The 27,177-nt window shown below is 37.9% G+C and overlaps 4 protein-coding genes and 3 non-coding genes across 8 annotated transcripts in view; 3 read left to right on the top strand and 4 right to left on the bottom strand.

Annotated features, from left to right (window-relative positions):
* LOC137491238 (uncharacterized) overlaps positions 1–27,177 on the bottom strand; it is a 1,025,816-nt gene that overhangs the window by 969,236 nt on the left and 29,403 nt on the right. The gene's annotated exons all lie outside the window — the stretch shown is intronic.
* Positions 1–27,177, bottom strand: part of LOC101886704 (uncharacterized) — an 847,011-nt gene that overhangs the window by 790,431 nt on the left and 29,403 nt on the right. The window lies entirely within an intron of this gene.
* Positions 1,830–10,266, bottom strand: LOC141381677 (uncharacterized). 2 transcript variants are annotated; one of them, XM_073947904.1, is made up of 3 exons: positions 10,227–10,266; positions 9,355–9,536; positions 1,830–3,568 (listed from the first exon to the last, which is right to left on the bottom strand). In XM_073947904.1, the coding sequence occupies exons 2-3, from the start codon at positions 9,437–9,439 to the stop codon at positions 2,700–2,702; spliced, it is 954 nt and encodes a 317-aa protein (XP_073804005.1). In that variant the 5' UTR covers positions 9,440–9,536; positions 10,227–10,266; the 3' UTR covers positions 1,830–2,699. The 2 variants fall into 2 exon arrangements, with proteins under 2 accessions (XP_073804005.1, XP_073804006.1); XM_073947905.1 differs by having other exon boundaries at positions 9,355–9,503.
* On the top strand, positions 13,723–22,057 carry LOC141381673 (uncharacterized). Its single transcript, XM_073947828.1, has 3 exons — positions 13,723–13,815; positions 14,129–14,278; positions 18,470–22,057. The coding sequence occupies exons 2-3, from the start codon at positions 14,194–14,196 to the stop codon at positions 19,441–19,443; spliced, it is 1,059 nt and encodes a 352-aa protein (XP_073803929.1). The 5' UTR covers positions 13,723–13,815; positions 14,129–14,193; the 3' UTR covers positions 19,444–22,057.
* trnaa-agc (transfer RNA alanine (anticodon AGC)) lies at positions 25,160–25,232 on the top strand. The gene has a single exon. It is a non-coding gene; the product is annotated as a tRNA-Ala (tRNA).
* On the top strand, positions 25,316–25,388 carry trnav-cac (transfer RNA valine (anticodon CAC)). Its single transcript has one exon. It is a non-coding gene; the product is annotated as a tRNA-Val (tRNA).
* Positions 26,165–26,247, bottom strand: trnal-cag (transfer RNA leucine (anticodon CAG)). Its single transcript has one exon. It is a non-coding gene; the product is annotated as a tRNA-Leu (tRNA).

The raw sequence follows: 27,177 nt of genomic DNA, 5'->3' as shown, positions 1-27,177 counted from the left end.
GGCGAGTGGATAGTGCCACGGATAACCGAACGAAGGAGACAGTCGTGTACTGGCCATACCACACACACACAAAAACACACACACACCTCCGGATGACAACGCTCCCGCTTCCGCCCGCACCCGCCAGGTTTTAGCCTGAGAACCCGCTCCGTTTTCTGCCCGCCGCGCCCGGTCCCGCTAGAGCGGAGAACACAACCAAAAATCACCCAGTATACAGTCCAGACAGCCAAGCTGTCGTTCGTTCGCTCTCTCTCTCTCTCTCTCTCTCTCTCTCTCTCTCTCTCTCTCTCTCTCTCTCTCATACGCGCGCGTGCGCACTAACACACACACAAGCACCACGCAGACTCTCTCTTTCTAATTCGCATAGCAATATCCGTGATATTGCTAGACAGCCCGCTCCCGTCCCAAATTAAACCCGTTACCGACCGCTCCCGCGATTTATTCGGAAATTTATTCCCGCGGCTGTCCCCGCGCCAGATTTCTGCGGCGCGGGAATAAATTTCCGAATAAATCGCGGGAGCAGAACTCTAGCACGGAGCTCCATAAACAAACAGCACGCGTCGCGTTTTTAACGTGACTTTGCACGCGATAAGATCAAATATCCAGTTAACCTGATACAGTACACGCGGTTACAAGTAACAAATCACAACTAAATACATTTGCAAGCAAGAGTAAACGAGGCAACAACTTTAACCGCACGTACTTACACTTGAGAAATGGAAGAAACCCATCCTGACGTCCAGCAGTTACTCTTTACTGATCCTTCCTTTAACAAACTCAGATGAAGTATTCTTTGTAGCATGTAGCTTCCAGAAGTTTCCAACTGCTTGGTTATAATGCTGAGGTTTCATCTTTGGGTAGAGACTCAATATATCCATCTGCAGTGTGACTTCAATCGACCGGCATGTTTGTGTGCGTGTTGTTTGTGGGTGTGCGTGTGTTTGTGGGTGTGTGTCTGGGTTTCTGCGTCAGAGGGCGGGGCCTCAGGTTTGAAATCTCCCGGGTTTGCGCGTGCACGTGAATAACTTGGTTTCGTTCGTACGTCATGGCGAAACACCTAATGAGTCGGTATCAAGGCGACTCGTTTGAAGCACTATGAGTCGACTCTTTTATAGATGAATCAACCGTTTTAAACACTGTATTCTTACAGATTTAAGCCTTAGCTGGATACTTCGCTTCACTTAGAGCTGTGTTACACACTACATGGAGGGGAATTTTCAAAAACCCATAATATGGGCTCTTTAATGTGAGGGGAAAGCCTTCCTTCTCTAAAAAGCCCTTCCCTGCTGTGCCTATTGCACTCCATGTTATTTAAATATGGTTTAGGTTATCATATATAATGTAAAAAGGAGGATTAATACCAGTGTGTATAGGAGCTCTCTTTCTCAGCTTCTTAAGCTGCCCCGAATGAGTGAAACTCTAGGGTTGGGTATCGTTTGGTTTTTCGATACCGGTGCTAAATTGATACTTTTAAAACGATACCGGTGCCAAAACGGTGCCTGAATCGACACTTTTTAGCCACAAAATGATGGTGGACGACTCTTCAAAAATATTTTATTTGACAAATGATTTTTTCAAAATAATTTTAATAGAACAATATAATTACAGTTTAAAGTAAACATCAGTTCATATTGTATTACATTAATACATTTCCTTTGATCATTTGTTGGTTAGCATGAATTTAAGATTTGCATTATGAAATTACATTAGCTTACTATTAACCTGCAGGGGCCACATACTTTTAGGAGCACATTTTAACATATATATCACAAAATACTTAAAACATTATTGGAAGTCATTTGTTTTCATGCATCACTCTGCAGTCTTCATAAACAAGATAATTTAATAACTTAAACTCAAAATAATCTTCCTTGTTTATTTATTTGACAAGTTACATTGTACTGGTGTAGGAGAACACATTTCTAACATTCAAGTACATCAAGGCACATTGCTGCACCTGTAAACTTTAACAGGCCTACAGTTGAAGTTGTTTTATTTTGCCCTCCCATTCATTTAAAATAATGTTTTTGAAAACTGTTACAGTGTTTCCTAAAACATAAATATTCTGGAGTCATAATAAGTCCTATTTCTTATTGTTTATTTCATGAATAAAAGCTGTTTTTAATAAAAAAATAAAAAAATAAAAATAAGGTCAGTATTATTAGCCTCCTTAAGAAATATTTACTATATATTTTTGATTTACACAACAAATCAGTTACAAAATAATTCGACTAATTATTTTAACTTTCGTAGTGAACTGATAAGTCTAAATTACACTTTAATCTAAATAAAAGACTATAAAATACTTAAAGGGACTTTGTCTGAATACTGTCTTGTAAAATAACTAGTAAAATGTTCTGCACTGACTGTCAGCATAAAAAAGTAGCGTTAGATATTAGAAACTAGTCAGTTAAACTATTGTGTTTAAAAACGTGTTGTAAATAAATCATGTGTTCAAGACAGAAATCAAAAATGAATGAAGTCAAAACTAAACGAGTTGCATATTAAATGTTTAGTGATGCTGTGACAACACCTATATGTGCCTTTTTTCATGCAACCCTCACGTCCATGCCGCAGCACCGAAATTAGGCACCGAAATTCATACGCTAATTTAATACCGGTGCATACCGGTTACCATGGTACCGGTGCTATAATGGCACCGGGTTTCGGTAACAAACCCTAGAACACACTGATCATGTCTACAGTTTATCTCCAGCGTGAATCCTCTGATGTGTTTTCAGGGTTCCTGAGCGAGCAAACCTCTTACTGCAGTGTGAACACTTGTACGGTTTATCTCCAGTGTGAATCCTCTGGTGCCGTTTTAATTCTGCAGCTGTAATAAAAGTCTTCTCACACTCCAAGCACATATACTCTCTCACACCAGTGTGGATCTTCATGTGTTGTTTAAGGTGTGATGATGTGCTGAAACTCTTCCCACATTGAGTGCATGTGAATGGTTTCTCTCCAGTGTGGATCATGATGTGTTGATTAAGATTTGATGAGTTGATGAAACTCTTCCCACACTGAGTGCAAGTGAATGGTTTTTCTCCAGTGTGGATCCTCATGTGTTTTTTAACGTATGATGAATCGCTGAAACTCTTCCCACAATGAGTGCATGTGAATGATTTTTCTCCGGTGTGGATCATGATGTGTTTTTTAACGTTTGATGAATCACTGAAACTCTTCCCACACTGAGTGCAAGTAAATGGTTTTTCTCCGGTGTGGACCTTCATGTGTCTATAAAGCGACGAACGTATGCTGAAACTCTTCCCACACTGAGTGCATGTAAATGGTTTCTCTCCAGTGTGGATCCTCATGTGTTGATTAAGGTATGATGATTGGTTGAAACTCTTCCCACACTGAGTGCATGTGAATGGTTTCTCTCCAGTGTGGATCCTCATGTGAGTCTTTAGTTTGCTTTTGCTTCCCAAACTCTTTCCACACTGAGTGCAGGTAAAACAACTCTTGTCTCTCACTTTTAACACACCATCAGTCTCTAAATGAGTTTTGTCCTCAATTTTGACATGATGTTCCTCCTCTTTACTCTCCTCGTAGTCTTTAATTAGGTCTGAAATAAAATTAATTTTACTTTTTAGTAAATCATTAAAACTCAGTGAAAAGGCACTAAAAACATTGGCTACACAAATCTTAATTTTGATGCACATTAAATGTAAAGACATAGCAGATCATTTTTAGATTGATCTTGTCATATTAACCTCCTGGGGTCCATTACACAGATACACATTTAAGCAGATTATTATATTATTAATCCCAGATCATTTTGGTCATATTGATGAGACATAAATTTGAAAGCTGTAAATGGCCAGTTTCTATTTGTATATATTCGTAATCACAACAAAACAGTTTGTTTTTGTAAAACTTGTAAAGCCGATAGGGAATGCTTTTTCATTCTGTGCCTGACTGGTAAACCTGTTAGAAAAAACAGCTGAATCTCTGAGAATATTTGCCTCATAGACATATGACACATGTATAAAATCTGCATAAAGCTTTAAATCTGCGCCTTTAAATGACAAATGTACTAGAGGTATGTAATCTGTATGTAACAAATGCAATGCAGAAATCTAACACTTAACTGTTTCAGATCATCAAACAAATGTAAATATTAGTCAAAGATAACACAATTAAACACATTGTGCAGTTTTTAAATCAAGGTTTTTATTCTTAAATTGAAGACAAAATACTGAACTACACAGACTTGTGTGAAAAAAAATCTTGGAAAAAGCAAAAGTCAAAGTAAACACCCAGTCAGGTGAGCGCTGAGGGAGTGCCGTAGGAAAAAACAACCAGACACTCATTCACTGGCGGTCTCATACAGGGTGAGTAACAAAATAATATGCACAGAAATGATCGACAATATACTGACAAACATGAAGGGAAATGATGTGGTATAAACAGAAAAAAAGGGAAACGAGAGCTCCTGTGACTGTATATAAAACCAAATGACAAGAGATAATCTGTAACACAGATCAAAGCTCCTTTCACACAGTGATACCGGTAAATATGCAGAAAATTTCCGGAACGACTTTACCGGTATATTAAAAAAAACGCTGTTCACACAGGCGAGGACGTTACGGAAATTTTTCCAGAAAAGACCGTTCACACATCCATTCCAAAATACCAGTAAATTCTGACATCATTTACCACAAATGAGCCTTAAACGGCTGCGCTTGTATTTGTAAACATTTGACTACATTACAAACTCTGTGGATGATCAATATTGTGAACAACTTCGAAGAAAACATATGGAGGATCACTTTGGCATGTCGAGATGTTCATAATATGTGCGTGTGCTGGCGCTCACAGGCTGTTTCACAGGCACACGCTAAGCGTGAAGGTAAACAAACAGCGGCTTATCATAAGCATCTTATCGATGATTATTTACACAGTTGGCATTAAGAAGAACATATAAACATGATCTGACTAACTTCTAGCAGCTAAATGCGTCTGGGAAAATATTCAAAGGCTTTTATTCTCATAAACCGCGCGGACGTAAACGCGTCTGACTGTTCTGATTGGCTCAAGCAGACGTCTCACGTCAGCACGTTCTAGACGTGCACGTGCTCTTTCCGGCAATCTTCCTTCTGCATTCACACAGCGCAGCAGTCCGGCAAATTACCGGTAATGTTACAACTTCTCTTTCCGGAAAATAGCCAGAACGAATTTACCGGTATTTTCAAAAAGGACCTGTTCACACATACAACCTTTCCGGAAAATTGCCGGTAATTTTACGGAAAAATCTGCATGTGTGAAAGGGGCTCAAGAGAAAAGAGCAAAAGTTTAAGGTATCAAAGGAGGATGTCACATCAAAGATTCAAGTGTTACCACTCAGTGGGTTATGTCACAAGACTCGCGTCACTTTATTGTGGCTTTGAGGCTCAATAGGATTCTAATTACTGGCCAAAGTTATATAAAATCACACTTTATTACAATATATATGTTAAATATAAATAATTATAATATGTATTATATAATATTAAATTAAATTACATGGGGGCCATGGGGGGTGGTTCGTTCGAACAACCCGAAACCCCCTGGCTACGGGCATGGCACAGTGATCTGTGTCATTACAATGGCTTTTCCCACAGCTGGTGGAGAACACGAGAGTTCGGTTTGAGTGCAGTGTAGTGCATACATTTACATTGTTTTCACTGTAAAATCCTCGCCGCGTGCGCAGATTTAGGAGACATTTATGCAGACTGCATCTTTGCACCTAAAAAGGCCAAACGCAGCACTCAGGAACAGATTAAAACAGTTGTTATGTGAACTTGAAGTAAAATAGCCTGCAATGCATGCCCCGCCTTTGTGCTCTACTTAGTGGCTCACTGCTCTTCAACTGAATGCAAATGATTGGGTAATATCAGCTGTCAATCACTCAGTCAATGCCTTCTGCCTTCAGATGACAGGAGCTACAACTGCGAAAATGTGAAGCGCTGAAGATGAGAGAATGAAAATAACAGACAGGTTTACCAAAAGCAGGGGTCACCAACATGGTGCCCGTGGGCACCAGGTAGCCCGTGAGGATCTCACGAGTTGACCCCTGACCTAAAGTTATTAATAATGGCGCATCTTATTAGTGATCATGTGCTGAATGTTAATCCACCATTTACACTTTTCCAAGAGTGGATAAAAGACTTCTAGTGGCTTCAAGTCCGCAGGTAACAGTGTTTGGCACTGAATCTACACATTTAAGCGCGAGAGGTATTGTATAATCCTTCATTTAATCCTCACGATGCTGTCAGCCGTGCAAGCAGCAGCTATATGTAACATTTAACACAGCTCATGAAAAGACTGTTATTGCTATGAAGATGACATGCAAATAATAAGTTATATATCAATATAAATGTGGGGCGGGGTGATGGATCGTGATGCCGGATCAGCATCAGTTTGTCGACCATCGGCGATGGACAATGGCATCTAAAAAAATAGTACAATTGATCGGCTACACTCAACATCATCTTCCGAAGAGCTTCATAAGAAAATACTTATTCTGCAAGCGGAATGACTCCTTGAGGAACTCCACATAAGATCACGCCAGATTCATTATGAACTTGGTGAACGAGCTGGCAGGTTATTGTGTTACCAACTGAAACAATCCTCAGCAGCTGGTGTTATAGTAGCAGTTAGTAAGGATGATGGCAGTATTATTACTGAACAACAGGGTATTAGTGATCAATTTAAAAACTTCTATAAAACTATTTACAGCTCTAAGGTAAACTTAATTGAACGTATTGAGAGCTTTTTTAATTATTAAGAATTACCATCCCTCTGTGATTCAGATCAGTTGACAAAAGAAGGAATTTTAACACCTTCTGAAATTGAAAATGCAATAAAAAAAAAATAAAAATCAGAAAAGCACCAGGCCCTGATGGCTTCCCGGCTGAGTTTTATAAGAAGTTTTGTGCCAAGTTAACACCCCTGTTGTGCAAGGTATTCGCTAAAGCTTTTGTTTCGGAATCACTCCCCTCTTCATGACATCGGCTGTTATAACAGTACTTCTTCAAAATGGTAAGGATCCACTTAAATGTGAATCTTATTGTCCGATCAGCTCACTCTGCTGTATAAAATCATGGCTAAAGTGCTGGCAATCAGAGTGGAGTCAGTCATGAGAAAGAGAATTCACCCAGATCTAACTGGTTTTATTGTTGGAAGACAGTTATCTTACAACCTTCGTTGCTTATTTAATATTATTTATTTACTTAAAAATAATACCAATCCAGAGGACTTAATTACTTTAGATGCCCATAAGGCATTTGAAAGAATAGAGTATATCTATTCATTTACAGAGCTTAAAAATTTGGTTTTGACCCTGGACCCAATGGCTCATTTCCACTGACTGGTACAGTACGGTACGGTTTGGGTCGGTACGGGTCACCTTTATCAGGCTTGCGTTTTCACTACCAAGGGTACCCTTTTAGTGGGCGTGGTGTATGACAAAGTTTCAGTCGACGTCATTTTCGCTCGAGAAAATGTCTACAATAAAGCTGCATAGGTCGTTCACATATAATATAATAAGCACTTCTCACAAAACAGATGCTTTACACACATAAATACTTGTGTATAAATGTTTATTGCTAACTTTTCTATGAACATGAGTTGATTTTAACTGCAGATCAATGACGGTGCGAAATAGCCTACTGTAACGTCTGTAATTATATAAAGTAAATAAATAAATGAAGATATATGAACACATACAGACCTTTACAGTCTCCGATTTGTTACCAACTACAGAAGAACTACACAAAGCAGACATTTTGTCCTTAATTAAGTTCAAAACAACACAAAGTATAGCCTACAGTCAGTGAAAACCTCTCATCTGTGTCTGTAATCTTCAGCAGCACATGAAGCCTCTGTTAGAGGGTCATTCCATCATTCCCAGTTCATATTAGTCTAAAAGATGACAATAAAGATTAAAACAAGGCAGCCTGTTCACGTTTGCTGAATAAATAACATGCTCCTTGGCTTCGCCTTTTTTCCGCACTCCACTCCCACGTTTGTCCTTTTCTTTCTGATTGTGTCACAGAATGTGTCCCGCGTTTGTCAGCTTCTCACAGGATCAGGTTTCCAAAGCTTGTCAATAATAAAGCGCATATTATTATCAGTTCAAGAAGTTTGTTATTTCAGATAGAGACACGCGGCGAACACAAGGAAGAATGCGAAACCACTCGGGCTTCAGACTGGCTCGTAATAAACTATGCGGCACAGGGTGAATCTGCTCTTCTCCATGGCTTTGTGGCTGTTTATCAAGATGATGACAGGGTTTGTTTCAGCCCGGATCGACCATGGCTGCATATGTATTTATAATTCCGCTGTAATCTCTTGCTGTGTATTTCAAACATGGCGGGTCCTTTGTTTACATTCTGGCTTGTGTCTACGAATGACGTATCTCTGTAAACCAATAGCGTTCAGCTGCGCGTCTAGCTCCGCCTTTTAGGGCCTACTCACACTATGCCATCCGTACCATGCCCAGGCACGTGTACCGGATTGTTTGAGAAGTGTGAGTGCGCTGAATCGGGCTCAAGCTCGGGTCACTTGGCCGGCCCTGGCCCGGTTGGAAGAGGTGTGCCTGAGCGTTGTTCACTTGGGCTTTGGCGCGGTACGCTTGTGTGTGAGTGCAAAAAGCGCTAAAGCCCAAAACTGAAAGCGAGACGTGACTTTTAAGGGGCTGTTTCATATGTATTTATTAATCATTCTTACTGTTCAGTGAACGCAAACTGCCGTAGTTTATTAAAGACGCAAACTCCTCACTGCACGACAGCTGCGCGCCTTCAGCAAACCTCCTCATTTCTGCAGCACGAGAGCTTAATGATTGTTTATGAGCGCTAAAAGTGGCGGATCTGTTCGGTGAAATATCTGACTGCGTGTCACCGCATCCCTAAGGACTGTTTGGCGAAATATTTGACTGCATGTCACTGCATATCAAACGACTGAAACGATATAACTAGAGAAATCTCCACTGTGCTACTGAGAGAGCGCTTCTCACTGAACAGCGCAGCAGTGATGACGTAAGCGTGCCGAGGCCCGTTTGTGGTGTGAGTGCGGGCCGTCGGGGCAGACAGGAGGGGGGACAAGCGTGCTTTGGCCCGGTTCGAGGCAGCTGTATCTAGTGTGAGTACGGCCTTAGTGTTTGGGACCCTTTCAAAAGGGTGCCAAAAAAGTGGTACGGTACGGTACGGCCATAAAAGCGTACCAAACCGAACCACTTAGTGGAAACGGTCCATAAGAGCTTGATTAACATGGTAAACAATATAGAGTCTTCTAAATGAATGAATGTGCGAATATAAAACCAACTTTACCTCTATATGACTGAGTTGGTGTTTGAGAATGAAAACCAACCTGTTTGTTCCTGCAGATCTTCCTGTTTGACTGTGAATGTTTCTTCAATCTTCACATCTTCACTCTCCTCTTTAATAAACGCCATCTTTATAACAGTGTGGAGATCAGTCGCTTCAGCAGGAGTTTTTCTCTGTGTTTGGACACTTTGTCTTGTTTAAAATGAACAAAACAATAAAAATGTCCTGTTTAAATAAGTAAAAAAAATGAACAGAAATAAAATAACTTCTCTGCAACACTTTCTTCAACAGTTACAAAAAAGAAATCAGGTATGTCCAAGCACAGAGGTAAAGTTGGTTTTATATTCGCACATTCAGACTTTTCTCTTAATAATATAACTTCATTAAAGTATTATTTGCAAACTCTAAATAGCGAAATCATATTACCAGCCAATGACTATCAAAGTACGGCATCGCACAGTCCAATAAACAATGTTGTTTAGAAGTCATACTTGCATGCTAATTCAAATCTAATATTCAAAGTAACATGGTGAACAATAGAGACTTACAAATGAACGAATGTGTGAATATAAAACCAACTTTACCTCTATAGTCAGAGCTATAAAGAATGAGCTGATTAAAACTACTACTCCGTTTCTCATACATAGGGATGTATATTTAGAATGGAATGGCATCATGCTATTTAATCAATTAAACCTTCATTAAAACACCTATTACACACTGTTTCTGTTTCTTTAGTTTATTCAAACAATAGCCCTCATTACTGTGAGTAAAATAATACTACATAGTATAAAATGTTCAAATAATGTTGTCAACAGCAGCATTATGCATTAACAGCATAATTTAGCATCAGATGAAAAAAGCCTAAAACTTTGATCAATCGCTTTATATAAGTGTAAACGCTTTAAAACAAACCTTTCTCCAGCTGAATCCAGCGCAAGAGCGGCGCAGACTTATGACGTCACATCACGCCAAAATAAAAGTCTTTTCTTTTGTTTCGCTTTTTTTTTGCTACTTGCTGTTGCAGTCATGACTTCTTGATACATTTCTCGCTCGTTTTCCACTTTCTCTCCCTCTCTCTCTCTCACACTCTCTCTCACACACACACACACACACACACACACACACATATATATATATATATATATACATATTCAGTATTTGGAGTTGATCAAAACCTTTACTCTTAACATTTTAAAGACAATTTTAAAAAACTTGTTTAATCCACTAAGACTAAGTGTGTATAGCAGGAAATCTAACAGGTATAACAAATAAACTGATGGGTGTTTTGAGCTGAGACTTTACAGACACATTCTAGAGACACAGAATTATATTAAATGCTGAAAATGGGTAAAATAGGTGCCCTTTAAGTATAAAAGTACCCATTACTACTTCATGTTTTAGTTTCACTAGCTTGGTCATTATCACTAAAAAGTGCCTTTGATGTCCCATGATTTAACAATATTATATGGACATAATGTGCAATAAAGAAACTCTGATGTTTTGATATAATTGTTAAACCTTTACGCACATGCAGGTAGAATTAAGTGTTTTGAAATGTTTTTGTTAATTTTTGCGTCATTCTTTCATTGAATGGATGTGATTTTGCAATGTCCACACACTGCTCAGACAACTTCAGTGAGTCTAAAATGTTGGTAAATTAGATTAAATTAAAAAGATTTTGAAATATTCTCATTGTCTTTAACAGGTTGTTTAACAAAATCAATTTAATAACTTTTATTTTATTTTATTAATATTATATTAATCATTTTGCACGTGTCCTTGAAATTGCTGTCCACCCTGTCATGATGTGGTAAATGCCCCTTTAAGACCCCTCTGATGTACTCATTGGCATCCTTGTGTCCATTTTGCTTTTCTTCAGAGGAGGTGAAAACATCTGCTGTGCACACAGTAACTATCTACACCTATGTTTGCTATTTTTCCTCATGTTGTGTTTGAAACTGAATGTTGTCAAGCTAAACATGTCCACCCTGTCAGAGTGAAATAGTAATTATTATTTTAAAAAATTCAGATTCAGAGATTAAAATATAGCTTATAAACTGTGTACAAAGAGCTTAAATAAGGAAACACTAGTGATGTGACTGTGCGCCGAGGCTTCAAAGCATGTTTCTAAAAAACGATACATCTCGCTGTGAAGCAGTGTACCGGAGCTTGATTCGTTCTGCCATCATCACATAATCAGTGACGTCCGAAGCTTCATTTTCGCCTTTACCCACGTGACTGCTAAACACCCTCATGGGTTAGTAAAGTGTACAGCGAGAGATTAGGCGTCGATTACATACATTTCTACTGTTTCACAGCACTGCACCTGTCCCACACACCAGTAATTAAATTAAAATACAATAGTAATTTATAGTAAAAAGGTTTTGAACCATACTAAAGTGTATTAGTGTATTTTTTACAACTATCTTTAAAGAAAACCCCTGCATGTCGTAGTATAGTGTTTAACGGAGGCCAGCTGGCGAGTGCAGCCCAAAAGCCTCGCTCACATAGCCTCCTCCTAGAGCATTTGCCTCCCATGCAGGAATTACTAGTTCGATCCATGCTTGGAACAAGTGGGTGGGTGAAGGACTGGTTGAAATATGATAAATAGATTTGAAAATCCTGGATTTTACTATGGTCATCAGTGGTGTAATGTAACATACCTTATGTGTAAAACCTACAGTAATTGAGTAATTTGTTTATATTACTGTTGTTGTATTACTACATGAATGATTGAGTTGGTCAGTTGTGAACATTTGACATTATTGCAGCTAGTGCTTTTCCACACTTTCACCAGAAGAGGTCCTCATTGAGCTCTGATTTAGAAAGCTTTGAGTAACGGGCCTCTTTCCGATACAATTGAGTTGAGCGCTTCACTGGTTTAGAAAGCTTCATTTCACCATCACTAGTAAACACTTTACCAGCGGCAGGAACAAACTATGTTGAATAAATGCTCTCTTTAACCTAAAATGTCTTCTCTGTCATTGTCCACCCTGTCACAAATCCTTGCTTGACAGGGTGGACATATGAATTATTATTGACACTTTATTTATTTATTTAATATTTTATTGTTAATTAGGGAATGTTTTTATGTTATAACACTTATACACACACACACATATTGCACAAGTAGATGTGATACATGAGTGGACAAGACAAACCTTTTGGCAATATCTGTCTCAGTATTTATAAAGAATAATCTTTTAAAGTCCATATAATGGAGCTCACTGACTGTTTGAAATAATACAGCCCTAAGTATTTGTACATTTATGTAAACATCTGTAATCTAATTATTTACCTTATTCTGAAAAATAAAACAGGATTATTAAGGTCTTTAACTTGAGTTGCTTCCAACATTCCCTTCACTCCTCCAATGCAGTGTACAATACAAAGATTAACATTCATTAGCAAGTTTAGTTTCATTTTAAGGACAATAATTGTTTATTTTCCCATTAATTTGCATATTGATAAAAGCTGATTGATAACAGAAGAGGCAGCATAGTGGCTCAGTGGTTTGCGGTAAAAACAGAAGTAGAATTCTTGAAAACGTTTACAATCCTTTTTACATGAACCCTTTAATATTTGTTGTTGTACCTGTTGTTCTTTAAATGTTCCTCCATATTTAGTTCACTAAATAAAGCCTTTGTCCACCGTTATGCCAATGTCCACCCTGTCATCTTGTTTTACAGTCATGTTCAAATTTTATGAAAATGAACAAATTGTTTATAACCGCAGCAAAACATTTTGTGTGATTTCTTAATTAATCAATAAGGGCCAGTTAATATTGTTGGAAAGTTTGATAAAAATATTTTAGATCTTGGGTTTTATTTTGAAAATAATGTGCAACGATTGTATATTTTACTGGGAAATCAATTGTCTATTATTTTATTATTACAAATAGATTTTTTCTATAATCTATTAAGTTGGGTTGGTAAAGGGACACATGACCTTTCTGAAAATACACATTTAATAATCACACTGCAATGAAGATATACTTTTACTACTGTTTTTCTGCTTGTAGATTATTTGTAAATAGTGCAGGAGCTTGACCAACATTCATTTCTTACAGTATATAGCCTATGAAGTTGTAGAAATAGGAAAGTAGATGTCATAATTTCAAGGATGAGATTTGGATATTAATAGTAATGTGTTTTAGACCTGCAAGTCATCATAAAGTGGATAAATTTTTTTTTTTTTTCAAAATTGTCTTAAAAAAGTTTAGATTAAAGGTTTGGTTAACTTCAAATACTGTTTATCTGTGCCTCTCTCGCTGTGTGTGTGTGTGTGTGTGTGTGTGTGTGTGTGTGTGTGTGTGTGTGTGTGATAGAGAGAGAGAGAGCAGATATAGTGGAAAGTGGAAAACGAGGGAGAAATGTATCAATAAGTCATGACTGCAACAGTAAGTGGCAAAAAAAGCTAAACAAAAAAGACTTTTATTTTGGCGTAGTGTGTGACGTCATAAGGCTGTGCCGCTCCTGCGCTGGAATTCAACTGGAGAGAGGTTTGTGTTTAAAACTTTTACAGAAATACAAACTGATTGATTAAAGTTTCAGGATTTTCATCCAATGCTAAATTTTGAACCTGCTGTTGTCAATATTATTTAACCCTTTATACAACGTAGTACTATTTTACTCACAGTAATGAAGGTCTATTGTTTGAATAAGTTAACAGAAATGTGTGTAATACATATTTTAATGACCTTTTCCTTTACCTGATTTCTTTTTGTTAATTACTCTCATATAAAGAAACTGTTGAAGCAAGTGTTGAAGATAAATTATTTTGTTTCTGTTCATTGTTTTATTTATTTTAAACAGAATAAAGTGTCCAGACACAGAGAACAACTTCTGCTGAAGCGACTGATCTCCACACTGTTATAAAGATGGCGTTTATTAAAGAGGAGAGTGAAGATGTGAAGATTGAAGAAACATTCACAGTCAAACAGGAAGATCTGCAGGAACAAACAGGTTGATTTTCATTCTCAAAGACCAACTCAGTCATTTGATCCTCATTCAGATATATTTTAATAATAAGAATACTAAATTAATCCATCTTGCAGTTCTAAATGTGTGCTGCCTAATTCTCCTTAATTCACATAAGCACTCATTGAAAGACAGGAATGAGTTTCTTTTGTTACTTCTTCTCATGTCTTTTGTCATTATTTTATGTATTATTAGTCTCCCATTTTCTTTACCTTCTTAAGGTTATTGCTTTTCTTGTTCTCCTACTGTTTGTAAAGTGTCCTTAAGCACTGGCACTATATAAAATAAATAAAAACAATAAACAAATAAAAAAGTTTAACTGAGCTGAGGATATTTGACTTACAGTATTCCCATAGAACAGGGGTGTCCAAACTACGGCCCGTGGGCCAATATTAATAGAATCTGGCCGCTATACAAAAATAAACGTAATTCAAAAAATAACCACCGGGTATCGCTATTACATGCCTTAAATTAGTCATTACTTCTTGTTATGAAGTAAAACTAACCAACCAAACTGAAGGAAACATAATTGATAATCACATTTTGGCGAGCCATGGCGCACCAAGAAAAAGGAAAATCAACAGTCAGTGCAGGAAGTTTCAGTCACGTTGGGGCAAAGAATTTTTCTTCACAGAGGTCAGCGGGAAATGTATCTGTTTAATTTGCCAGGAATCAGTTGCAGTAATGAAGGAATGTAATATTAAAAGACATTATGAAACAAAGCATCAGGCCTTCAGCTCTTACACTGGTGCCGAATGAGATCAGAAAGTAAAACAATTAGCAGCGCCCTATCAGCTCAACAACAGCAGTTTTTTTTTGTGCTATTAGAGTGCAAGAAAATTCTACACTGCACTGCAAAAAAATGTTTTTTTTTATTTATATTTTTTGTCTTGTTTCAAGTCCAAATATCTAAAAGATCTTAAATAAAGGAGAATTTTCTAATTTGTTTTGAGAAATAAAATGCCAATATTAAGTGAGTTTTTCCTTAAAACAAGCTAAAATAATCTTCCAATGGGGTAAGCAAAATAATCTTGTTTTTCCTTTTGACATAAGATTATTTTGCTTACCCCATTGGCAGATTAATTTGCTTGTTTTAAGGAAAAAATTGCATATTAGGGAAAATATTAGCATTTTATTTCTCAAAACAAGACAACAAAAAATCTAAGTTAGAAAAGCATTTTTTGCAGTTTGGCTAGTTATGCGGTAGCTCAGCTAATCGCACAGCACAGGAAACCCTTCACTGAAGGAGAATTTATAAAGGATGAGTGTTGCAACTGTAATTTGCCCAGAGAAGATTCAAGTTTTTTAAAAACTTAAGTCTTTCTAGAAACACAGTTGGACGACCAAAATAAAATAATTTCTTAATAAAATACATGCACACATCCATCCATCCATCTATATATATAAATATATATATAAATGTATATATATATATATATATATATATATATATATATATATATATATATGCATGTCTGTGTGATGTATGTAAAATTTGTCCCGGGACAGCATTTGTTTTTGCATCTGGCCCTCGGCCCAAAAAGTTTGGACACCCCTGCCATAGAAGATATCTGCTATTACAGTGAGGGTGTTGGCTTAGTACTTTCCATTTGCATATGTCACGTTGATCACAATTCCCCTTTTTTCGATCAACTTTATGGGTTTAAAGTTGTTTCTAGAAGTTGTTGCTAGTTCTCACAGATAGTATTTGAGTTAAAAGTACATCATTATTATAATAATTACCAGGACTATTCTTAACAGGGTTTCTGCTGGGTCTTAAAATGTCGTAAATTCCAAAATCTAAATTTCAGGCTTTAAAAAGTCCTAAATTTACTGAAATATTGTGTTGTAGGTCCTAAATCTTTTTAAACAAGTCTTCATTTTCCTTTGTTCATGTTTTGCTGCTCAATCTGGTCAAACCCCATAAAATCACCAACAATCCATCTCAATAAAACTTTCCACTTTATATTCAAAAAGGTCATTTTAACTCCATTTATCATAATGGTTTAATTATTTACTAATGCACTATGCACTAATTTGAAATCTGCTGAATGAAATGGACTCTAAAGTAATTAATTATTATAAAACATTGTACAGTATTCTAAACTATATGATGTTGCTGTGGGACGATATGAGGGAAAAAAAATTATAGTGGAACAATAACATTTAGCATTGCACTGACTTCAAGTGGCCAACAAACTAGTCTAAAAATGACTTTTGCTGATTAAGAAATGGATTACAGCATGCTGATGATATGCAAAAAATTGTTAACCCAGGGTCATTCTAACTCTGGGTCATTCTAAGGGTGCTTTCACACCTACACTTTTGTTTCGGAACGTATCTCGTTTGCCCAGTTAGCGCGGTTCGATTGGCAGATGTGAACATGGCAATCGCGCTCTGTTCCGCGCCAAAGTAATCGCTCCGAGATCGCTTGAATTAGGTGGTCTCGGCTCGATTGAAACGAAACCTGGAGCGGTTCGATTGCAGTGAGAAAGTGATCCGATCCGAGCGCGGTTATATCACAGTGTTTTATGGATATGTAATAGGCTTATGGCTATATGAAGAGAGAGTTATGAGTAGGGCGGGAAGTTTCGTGAGTCTCCGTATGCCCGCAAATGAGTGATGATCTCCCGGTAATCTTGCGTCTCCCTCCCGGTCCTCAAATAGGCATCGTCGCGCACCCTTCTCACCTCTCCTCACTGCATCTCTCCTCAGACACGTCACGCGTGCGCACCCTGTTAATCACCACCAAACCACCACCTCTCCTGACAGCTTAGCGGGACGCTGCAAAATAAACCCTGACACTGACCAAGGAGAGTTTACTCGCACGTGACTTGTTTTAGCTCTTTTGGTCCGTTTAGAAACTTTGCAGTGTGAAAGCGAACCGCTCCAAGAGCAAAGAGCAACAATGTAACATTTGTAATCTCTTTTTCGGGACAACTGAATCGATTCACAGGTGTGAAAGCACCCTAACTCTGGATAAACAGAATCCTGACCACCGTAAAACAGGAAGAAAAAGAAATTGTCTTTCTCGCCTCATTATGGATTTAGTTTCATCGGCTAGACACGGCTCACAGCTCCGTGAATGTCATTACTGTCACTTATTGTTCTGCGATCGGTTAATGTAGCTTGTGTGAACGCTACTTGACTAAAATAATAGCTTTGCTACACAAAAGCTATTTAATTTAAAAAGTAGTGACACTACCACCACACTACTGAGAAATGTAGATAAGCTAGTAGCGTCACTACTTGCAGCGACGCTACTGCCCAACACTGTGTGATGGCAATATTTCTAATGTAGAAATGTCTTCATTACTGATAGCCAAAGCTGTTTCAGTAACCAAAGAGGTCTCCAGTGTACAGAACTGCACAATAGGTGATTGGTGCTGATGAGCAGTACTTCACACGGTGTGTTTGGCACCCCTCATATAGTAATCCAGGGCCGTAACACCCATCTGTACCTCGGGTACTCTGATTAGGTTTTTCATATAAATACTTGCGCTTGACACATTTGTTTCAGACTGTTATTTGCCTATTACATTCTAAATGATGTAAATTCTAGTACATAATTTTTAACTGTACCTTTAGAACCTTATAACAGCAATAAAAGCAGCATCGAAGCAGTCTCCTTTTAGTGATTCCACCTCTTCACAGAGACTGTCAGACTGATCTGGTGTATTAAAAAACTATTGTGGGTTCTGGAACTGAACAATAATGGTGTTCATGATGCTGGACATTCACTGGCACTAGATCCTCATCAATTTAAGAGTAAATCTCCCTTCTTTGCCATCCTCTGATGCGTTTAGGTTTCGCTGCAAAATTAAATTTTTGCTGTAGAACGCGCAATGCGGACATAAAGAACCTGACTGATATTCTACTGGAACCATGTCAGCAGAGTTCATGCATATCCATAAACTATAACTTCTATGTCTATGTTAAGCGGTTTTGAAACAATTTACATTGTAAAAGCACTAGATAAATAAAGATTAATTGAATTGAATCTGCTTAAATGTGTACACGTTAATGGACCAAACACAATATGATTTGATTTATTTTACATTTACTGTGCATCAAAATTACAGTGTGTGTAGCCAATGTTTCCAGTGTTTTTTTCACTTTTCAGCTTTTGATGAGAGTTTTTAAGACTTGATAACAACTAGTGTTTTTTTTTTTCAGACCTAATTGAAGAGAAAGAGGAGAGTAAAGATGAGGAACATCATGTCAAAATTGAGGAAAAAAATAATTTACAGACTGATGGTATTTTGAAAAGGAGAGACAAGAATCATTTCACCTGCACTCAGTGTGGAAAGAGTTTTGGAAGAAAAGGCGATCTTAAGATTCACATGAGGATCCACACTGGAGAGAAACCATACACCTGCACTCAATGTGGGAAGAGTTTCAGCCAATCATCTCACCTTAATTATCACATGATGATTCACACTGGAGAGAAACCATTCACATGCATTCAGTGTAGGAAGAGTTTTAACTTTTCATCAAACCTTCATCGACACATGAGGATCCACACTGGAGAGAAACCATTCACATGCAACCAGTGTGGGAAGAGTTTCAGCCAAAAATCAAACCTTAATCTACACATGAGGATCCACACTAGAAAGAAACCATTCAAATGCACTCAATGTGGGAAGAGTTTCAACCGCTCATCAGACCTTTATAAACACATGAGAATCCACACTGGAGAGAAACCATTCACATGCACTCAGTGTGAGAAGAGTTTTAACTTTTCATCAAACCTTCGTCGACACATGAGGAGCCACACTGGAGAGAAACCATTCACATGCACTCAGTGTGGGAAGAGTTACAACCACATATCACACCTTAATCAACACATGATGATCCACACTGGAGAGAAACCATTCAAATGCACTCAGTGTGGGAAGAGTTTCAGCCAATCATCATCCCTTAATCAACACATGAGAATCCACACTGGAGAGAAACCATTCCAATGCACTCAGTGTAGGAAGAGTTTTAAAATTTCATCAAACCTTTATAGACACATGAGGATCCACACTGGAGAGAAACCATTCACATGCCCTCAGTGTGGGAAGAGTTTCAGTCAATCATCACACCTTAATAAACACATCATGAGCCACACTGGAGAGAAACCGTTCATGTCTAATCATCTTGTTTAATCCCACCCCTTTTGGCAGTGGCGTACAACAGAATTTCGCATACTCAATAGTGATAGGAAGTTCAGATTATTTTACTGACTCGGATCTTTGAGTCTCGTTCATCGAAATGAACAAATCTTTTTTCGAGTCATTTCGTTCATTTGGTTCAATTTGCCAAAATATTATTAAAATGTTACGAATTGCTTCCAAACACATCTACAACTAGCCCAGAAGGCTCATCCCTTCAACAAATAAGTCATAAATAGATTATAAAAAGAAGAAAATAATAATTCAATGTTTACCTGCTCTTTTGTCTATAGGCATTGTTGTCTGTTTGCTCAGCTCACCTCTTCATGTCTTTAAATGTCAGTGGTGCGTTCACGTTACAATGACAGTCACATATAATCTTAACCAATGTACCCAGTCTGAGCTGATAGGAGCCATGATAATAAGTTCACCTTTCGAGTCTTCTGGTTCTTGAGTCGTTCGTTCATCATGTGACAGAATAACTCAAACCAGAGGACTCGAGAGTTGAATAAATCAATTCTTTTTTTTTTTTTGGCTCTAAACTCATATGATTGGCCGGTGATGAACGAATGACTCAAACCCGAGGACTCGAGAGGTGAACAGATCAATTCTTTTTCTGGCTCTAAATGCATATGATTGGCATATAAATGCATATGTTTGGCTGTAGTCTTTCATGTGGTGAACAAACGACTTGATAGAGGACTCGAAAAATGAACTAATCTTGTCTCGCACTACACATTGTGCACATGAGCGAATTAATGAATCTTTTAGTTAATCCGAGTCATTCATTCATTTTGTCACATAACATGAAAGAAAGCATAAGAGATGAGTTATTTAATAAATCAAATAATCTTTGTGAATAGTTTTGTAACATGATGCTGCCAGCATTAGACACTTAAACACTGTTTATGTGTTGTTTATTGTTTTATTATTATTATTTTACCAGAAAAGCTTTTATAACAAATCAGATTACTTTATAAATCACAACAATAAAATAAGCAAAAGAAAAACAAAATGGTGCACATCAAGCTAGGCTTTTTAATAAATAAAAACAAGTAAGCTTTAAATTAAATAACACGTTTGTGCCATTAAAGCTTTATATCAAATATGGCAACTCTTCCCAGTAGATGTTTTTATAAAACAGCAATTTAAGTGAAAGATATTATAAATAAAAAACAAAAGCCACAGGGGCTAATGAGCTTAACAACTTGACTTGAGAATACAACAGTGCATTTTTAAAAAAATAAAATTAAATTAAATAAGCTTTAAAACAATACTGTGTGGCTTTACTTGTTGGACTTGGCTTAAGGTTTGTTAGCATTTAAAAACACAAGCTCTGAACCTTTAATAGGCTGAGTCTGTTTCTTCTTGTGTCATTAGTTGTTGGTCGCAGGATAAAAGATGCTAAATGAGTAAATGCAAATGCAAACTTTATACAAATATTAGACCAATACATAAAGTCTGCATAGAAAAACTTTATTAAACAAAAAATGGGGTATAAATGAACAAATTACAAATCACTTGTAATTGTAGAATTTATTAATTTATAACCTAGCTTAGTGTTTGTTTTCTGATAGCAAGCCAGCAAATAGACAAATCAATATATATATACTAGATATAAACCACATATCCAGTAGAAAAAAAGTAACAATAACTTAGTGACAATAGGACAGAACTTTTTTATTTGTTAGAAAATGCTTTTTAGGTACACATTGTTTGATGATTTTATAAAAAGTTTAAAATATAATCATATGATGCAACAAAAATTCAGTTTTACATAAATATTATTGACTGAGGTTCTCGTTGCAGTGTACAGTGGAACTACAGTTTAAGATCAGATATGCACATAATAATGTAAGGATGGCTATATCTCTCCATAATATTAAAATCTGCAAACTGTTATGGAACTCCACACGAGACAAGACCGTGAGAATGGTCAGTCACTAAAACAATAAACTTTCTAATTTGAGAAGAAGATCAGCTAGAAAACCAGTTGTTCAGGTTGTCTCGATCATGCATCCTGAGCCCCCTTCTTTGTCCTGGACTTTACCTTCTCCACCAGAGCAGCTCACTCACATTTCACACCGAATCTTTAAGTTTTAATATGGTGTATCTTGTGGCTTTATATTCATGTTTGGTGTGATTTGAAATGTCTCTATGTGATTGGTAAAGTGGTCTTAATTTCACTGTAATATTTTACAATCTCCTTTATATCAGTTAATTTGGGTTTTGACTTTGATAAGATCTTTGCCAGATGCTCCACTCCAGGCAAAATGGTCTTCGCATCAACTCATGACCAGGCAAGAGTCTTGGTGAAGCTTTTATTGTCTTGAATTTATGATGATTTGAGTATTTAGGCAAAGGGTGCAGAAGTGTCCGTGGGATCCTGTAGACAGGATACCCCATTGCAGGTTGTGAATCTCTGAGCTCTGCATCAGGACTTATATGCTGCAATGTATTTCTACATGTTCAGGTATTCCTCTTTAACTCTTCAATGTATATTTGAGTAATTGATGTTGTACAATCTTGATTGGCTTATTTTGTTTAATTATGTGAACTGCAATGGAAAATCTTTTCCTGACAAATAAATGTAAAATTCTTGTTTAACTCTAATATCTCCTGAAATCATTTAAATGTAGTAGATTGTTTAGGCTGATGTTTCCGCAGCCTACAACCAGGATTAGTCATCTATTTAGGCACAATGGATGGAGCATGGGCACAGCATTGGAGACCTGTTGATTTCTGACAATCACTGATGATATAATCTAGGGGCTAAATCAAACTTTCTTTAAGTATGTGCAAGCATGGGGCGGCCTATTGTTACTTAAAGGAAATTAGCATATCTGCTAAGAATCGGAACTGGAGAAGATGTGTCCGTTTGCAGATGAAACTGCCCAGCCATACTGACTCTAAGCGACTTTGAGTAAACGATGAAACATTAATTGAATATAAGGATTTATAAGGGTAATCAATCTAAATTAGACCTAATCACAACCTATAAGGTAATCAGCTTGAATTAGATGAATCTAAATCTAAAATTATTATAAATTGGAGTCAGATTAAAATTCAGAGCTAAAAACAAATTAAAATAAATTTTAACGAACAAAAATATTTCTTTTCACATGTGCTAAAAGGTTTACACACAGTTAACCTTCACCCATGCTGTTAGTTCCATCATGGGACTAATAGAAGGACCCTTACATGTGTGTGTATTTATATAGTTTATAACCATAATAGTTCTACAGTTTCTTCTATTTCACTTGTTGATTTCTATTTTATTTAAATAGTGTATTTATTTTGTTAAAGAGCCCATATTATGGTTTTTTGAAAATGCCCTTCCATGTAGTGTGTAACACAGCTCTAAGTAAGTGAAATATCCAGCTAAGGCTTAAATCTGTAAGTGTACACTGTTTAAAACTGTTGATTCATCTATAAAAGAGTCGACTCATAGTTCTTCAAATGAGTCGTCTTGATAACGGGTCATTAGGTGTTTTGTGATGTTGTATCTACGAAACACAAGTAGTTGTGTGCGCAAACCTGGGAGATTTGAAACCTGCGGCCTCGCCCACTAACACAGAAAAAAGCCACACACACACACACACACACACGCGCCAGTCGAATGTGACGTCACACTGTGCAGATGGATATTATTGAGTCTCCATCCAAAGATGAAACCTCAGCATTAGCCCAGCCTTGAGCAGTTTGAGTGCTTCTGGAAACTTCATGCTTTAGACTGGGTGTATATTACATGCTTAATATTCAATTTTTAGACTGTGTGTGTGTGTGTGTGTGTGTGTGTGTGTGTGTGTGTGTGTGTAGGCCTATTATTATTTAAAATAAAATTTAAAAATAAAAATGATTATATTATGTAAAAAAATATTATTCTTTATAATTATATCCAGTTCCCCTAAAACTTTGCTTAAATACCATATACATTTATTAAATAAATAAAACCAAAAAGTAAATAACTGTTTGGTCTGACAAGTTTTCAGGACATATCAAATTTCAGCACAACACTAACTAACTAGTCTCACTCACACACACACACACACACTTGTACACACTCTCACTAACACACTCACTCTTGTACATGCTCTCTCACACACACCTACATTCTATCTCAATTCAATTCAGAAATACTTTTTTAGCATGACTGTAAATGATACAATGTTGCCAACACAAACACATAGACATCTCACAGACACATGTACATGCTCTCACTCACAAAGATAAGCCCTCCCTCTCACACACACACAAACACTTCTACATGCTTTCTCATAAACATGTACTGGCTCTCTCTCTTACACACACTACTACATGCTGTCTTTCACTCACACACACACAAACAAATGTGCATTTGATACTTATTTATATAATTTTATGTGCTCATTAGGCTTACGATAGGTGGTTGCATTGTAATTATTTGGTCATAAAGGTATTAATTGTTTTAAATAGTTTTTTTTAGCTAATAATGTTTGTGATGTCATACATGCTACAAAAGGCTTTTGAAGCTGACAAGACGTGGAGCAACCATGACCAGAGCGTTCCAGAGAGAAGGTGTCTCTCAAAGTGCAGTGGCCCAGCTCGCTGCAATTGCAGAGCTGTACTTTGCGAACAGGGAGCAATTTAACAGAATCAGCTTCACACCAGGAAAATGAACAGAGTTCACTCAAAAGTGTAGAGAGCTCATGTTTGGTGATTTTTGCATAAAGGTTGTATCAATGAAAAGGAAGGGTTCTTTTGTATGTTTCTTTGTTCAATAATGCTCCGGTTTACTGTTGGTAAAATGTAGAAGCAAAAACCTACAGCACAATAAGCTTAGCTTATAATGACAAAAAAAAAAAAAAATATTGAAATCAAATGCAAAAACCTTTAAATTCCGATTAAATTCATTAATTTTCTTTTCAGCTTAGTCCCTTTATTAGTCTGGAGTTGCTACAATGGAATAACCCAAGAGCTTATCCAGCACCATCCATGTTTTACACAACAGATGCCCTTCCAGCTGCAATGCATCACTGGGAAACATCCAAACACACACATATATATATATTTGAGCCTACTCAATTTACCTGTACCACATGTCTTTGGATTTGTGGAGGAAACTAGAGCACCCAGAGGACACCCACACAAACACAGGGAGAACATGCAAACTCCACACAGAAATGCCACCTGACCTAGCTGAGGCTCAAGCCAACGACTTTCTCACTGTGAGGCGAACGTTCTACCCTCAGCGCCACCACATTGTTATTCTAAAATTAGTTTTTTTTCAGCCTACTGTTTGAAAGATAATGAAAAAATATTTGCCACAAAAATAGTTAAATTGCAGAGCTGAGACTTAAAATATATATATATACATTTTAGAAAAAAATGTATATGGTGGCTGCATGGTGGTGCAGTGGGTAGCATTTTCGCCTCACAGCAAGAAGGTCACTAGTTCGAGCCTAAGCTGGGTCAGTTGGTGTTTCTGTGTGGAGTTTGCATGTTCTCCCCATGTTCGTGTGGGTTTCCTCTGGGTGCTCTGGTTTCCCTGACAAATCCAAAAACATGTGATCAAGGACCTGTACAGCTGTGTCGGGCCCGGATTGTAAATTGGCCCTAATACCTGGAGGGAGCTTGTCACACTGAGTTGGCTTTGTCCGCTTGATTGACAAACGCGTACACCTTGTTTTATCCCTGCAGGCCTAACTTCGCTGGTGAGGGCGCTTGTGGGGTTTCTGTAGTGTAGTGGTCATCATGTTTGCCTAGCATGCGAAGGGTCATTGGTTCGAAACCGAGCAGAAACAGTGCTCTTGTTTTGTGCATCTGCCAGCAATGATCGTCAACAGGCACCCAATCAAAAATAGTTATCTGCTTGATTTGCCTGAAGGTTTCCGTAGTGTAGTGGTTATCACGTTCGCCTCACACGTGAAAGGTTCCCAGTTCGAAACTGGGCGTAAACAACCTCAGGCTTTTATGACAATTGTCATATCAGGCTTCTGTTGAGTACTGACGTTCACTGAAAACATTCTTTCTGCAGAGCGGTGTGAGGCTAGAAGTTTGAATTCAACTCAGTGTTTACCTCCCCTTTACGAAAAAGGGCTATTCATTCCAAGTAATTTGTTTGTGCTCAGAGAATTTAGTGCTGGAGTAGGAGTTTTGTTTTCTTTAGAGAGAGGGATATTCACCGGGGTTCGGGTGTACTCTGAAGAGATGGGTGTTAGCTGTCGTTTGAAGGACACCAGTGTATCCGTAATCCGAGTAGGAATGGGAAGGTGATTCCACCAGCGTAGAACATTGAATGAAAACATTGTGGAAAGTGACTTTCCGTCTCTCTGCGCTGGCACCACAAGACAGTGCTCTCACCCTAACCGGAGGCTCCTGTGGTTATCACGATGGCTTTACAAGCGGAGGGTCTCCTGTTAGAAACTGGGCGGAAACATTCAGATTTGCTTTTACGCACATTCTCAGTTGGCTCTCTGCTCCCTGGATGATCCACGATACAAGGGCATGGATCTGTCAAATGTCATGACTTGACGTTGTACGAGGATTTGACGAAAAAAATGCCCTGCAAACCTTAAAAAGCAACACCATCCCAGGACAATTCTTTTGATCCCCTTTCAGTGCACCTGCATTAAAGCCCGCGTGATGCAGCACTTTGTCAGTGTTACTGTATCATTCGGACATGGGGGCAGAGAGTTAAAGAATTCAGCCTGAGCGCACTGCCGCAGGCTCGGTTTGTCAGAAGTGGGATTCGAACCCACGCCTCCAGTGGAGACTGCGACCTGAACGCAGCGCCTTAGACCGCTCAGGCATCCTGACATGCAAGCTTGGCAGGAGCTGTCTCCTGGGAGCCACACCGCAGTACCGTGACATGGAATCTGGTGCTTCACAGCTTGCCCAGCTCCGGCTGTCCAGCTCATTGGCGCCGCAGGCAGCTAAGCTGTGCTCGCCTCCTGGGGCTGCGCCTAGTTTCAATAGCCAACACTTGACAGCTGTCATTGCTTACGGCCACACCACCCTGAGGGGGCTATAGAGCAAACAGGAAGTGAGTTGGCAGCAGTAAGGAGAGAAAGGCTCTCCCCATTTTGTTTGTCTACCTTTTTGTTTATTGACCTTGAGTGTTTTTGTTTGTTTGTTTTCTTTTTGTCTTTAAAAACCACCTAACAGCAGCATTTTGCTGACTGAAGGGTGGTTATGTAGTGTGTTTTATTTTTAATCATGGACAGATTCCCCGGCAACGACATGGAAATGGAGGGACTTGCAAAAAAGGATAAAGAAAATGGGCTGGATAATAGACGAAGAGATAAAGAAAATGGACTTGACAACAGACAAAGAGATAAATAAAATGAAGAGCCCGGCCAACGAAGAGGTGAGAAAGGTAAGGATAAGCAAGAGGTACAAAGAAGAGTATGCACAAAGGAAGCAACAGTAACTGTAGAAGTAGAAAATGTAAAAGATGCAAGAAGATTTGATATAACCAAAGCAGTCACGGAGTTGATTGGAGAAGGAAGAATTCTGGCGGTGAGACCCAAACAAACAAAGGGAGTATGAAGTAACAACGGAGACTGAAGATGACACCGAAATTTTAATAGACAATGGATTGACAATTAAAGGAGTGAAATCTGAAGTACGGAGGTTACAAAACAGAGACTATGTTGTTTCGTTCAAGCATCTGCCTGTTTACCTAGCAGATGAAGAAATTTTAAGCAAGCTAGAGAGATGGGGAGTTTTCCCCATATCTAAAATTAA

The sequence above is a fragment of the Danio rerio genome, chromosome 4, assembly GCF_049306965.1.
Source record: "Danio rerio strain Tuebingen ecotype United States chromosome 4, GRCz12tu, whole genome shotgun sequence".
Taxonomy (NCBI): Eukaryota; Metazoa; Chordata; class Actinopteri; order Cypriniformes; family Danionidae; genus Danio; species Danio rerio.
Note: the sequence above shows the minus strand (reverse complement) of the source record. Positions and strands in the feature narration are given on the sequence as shown.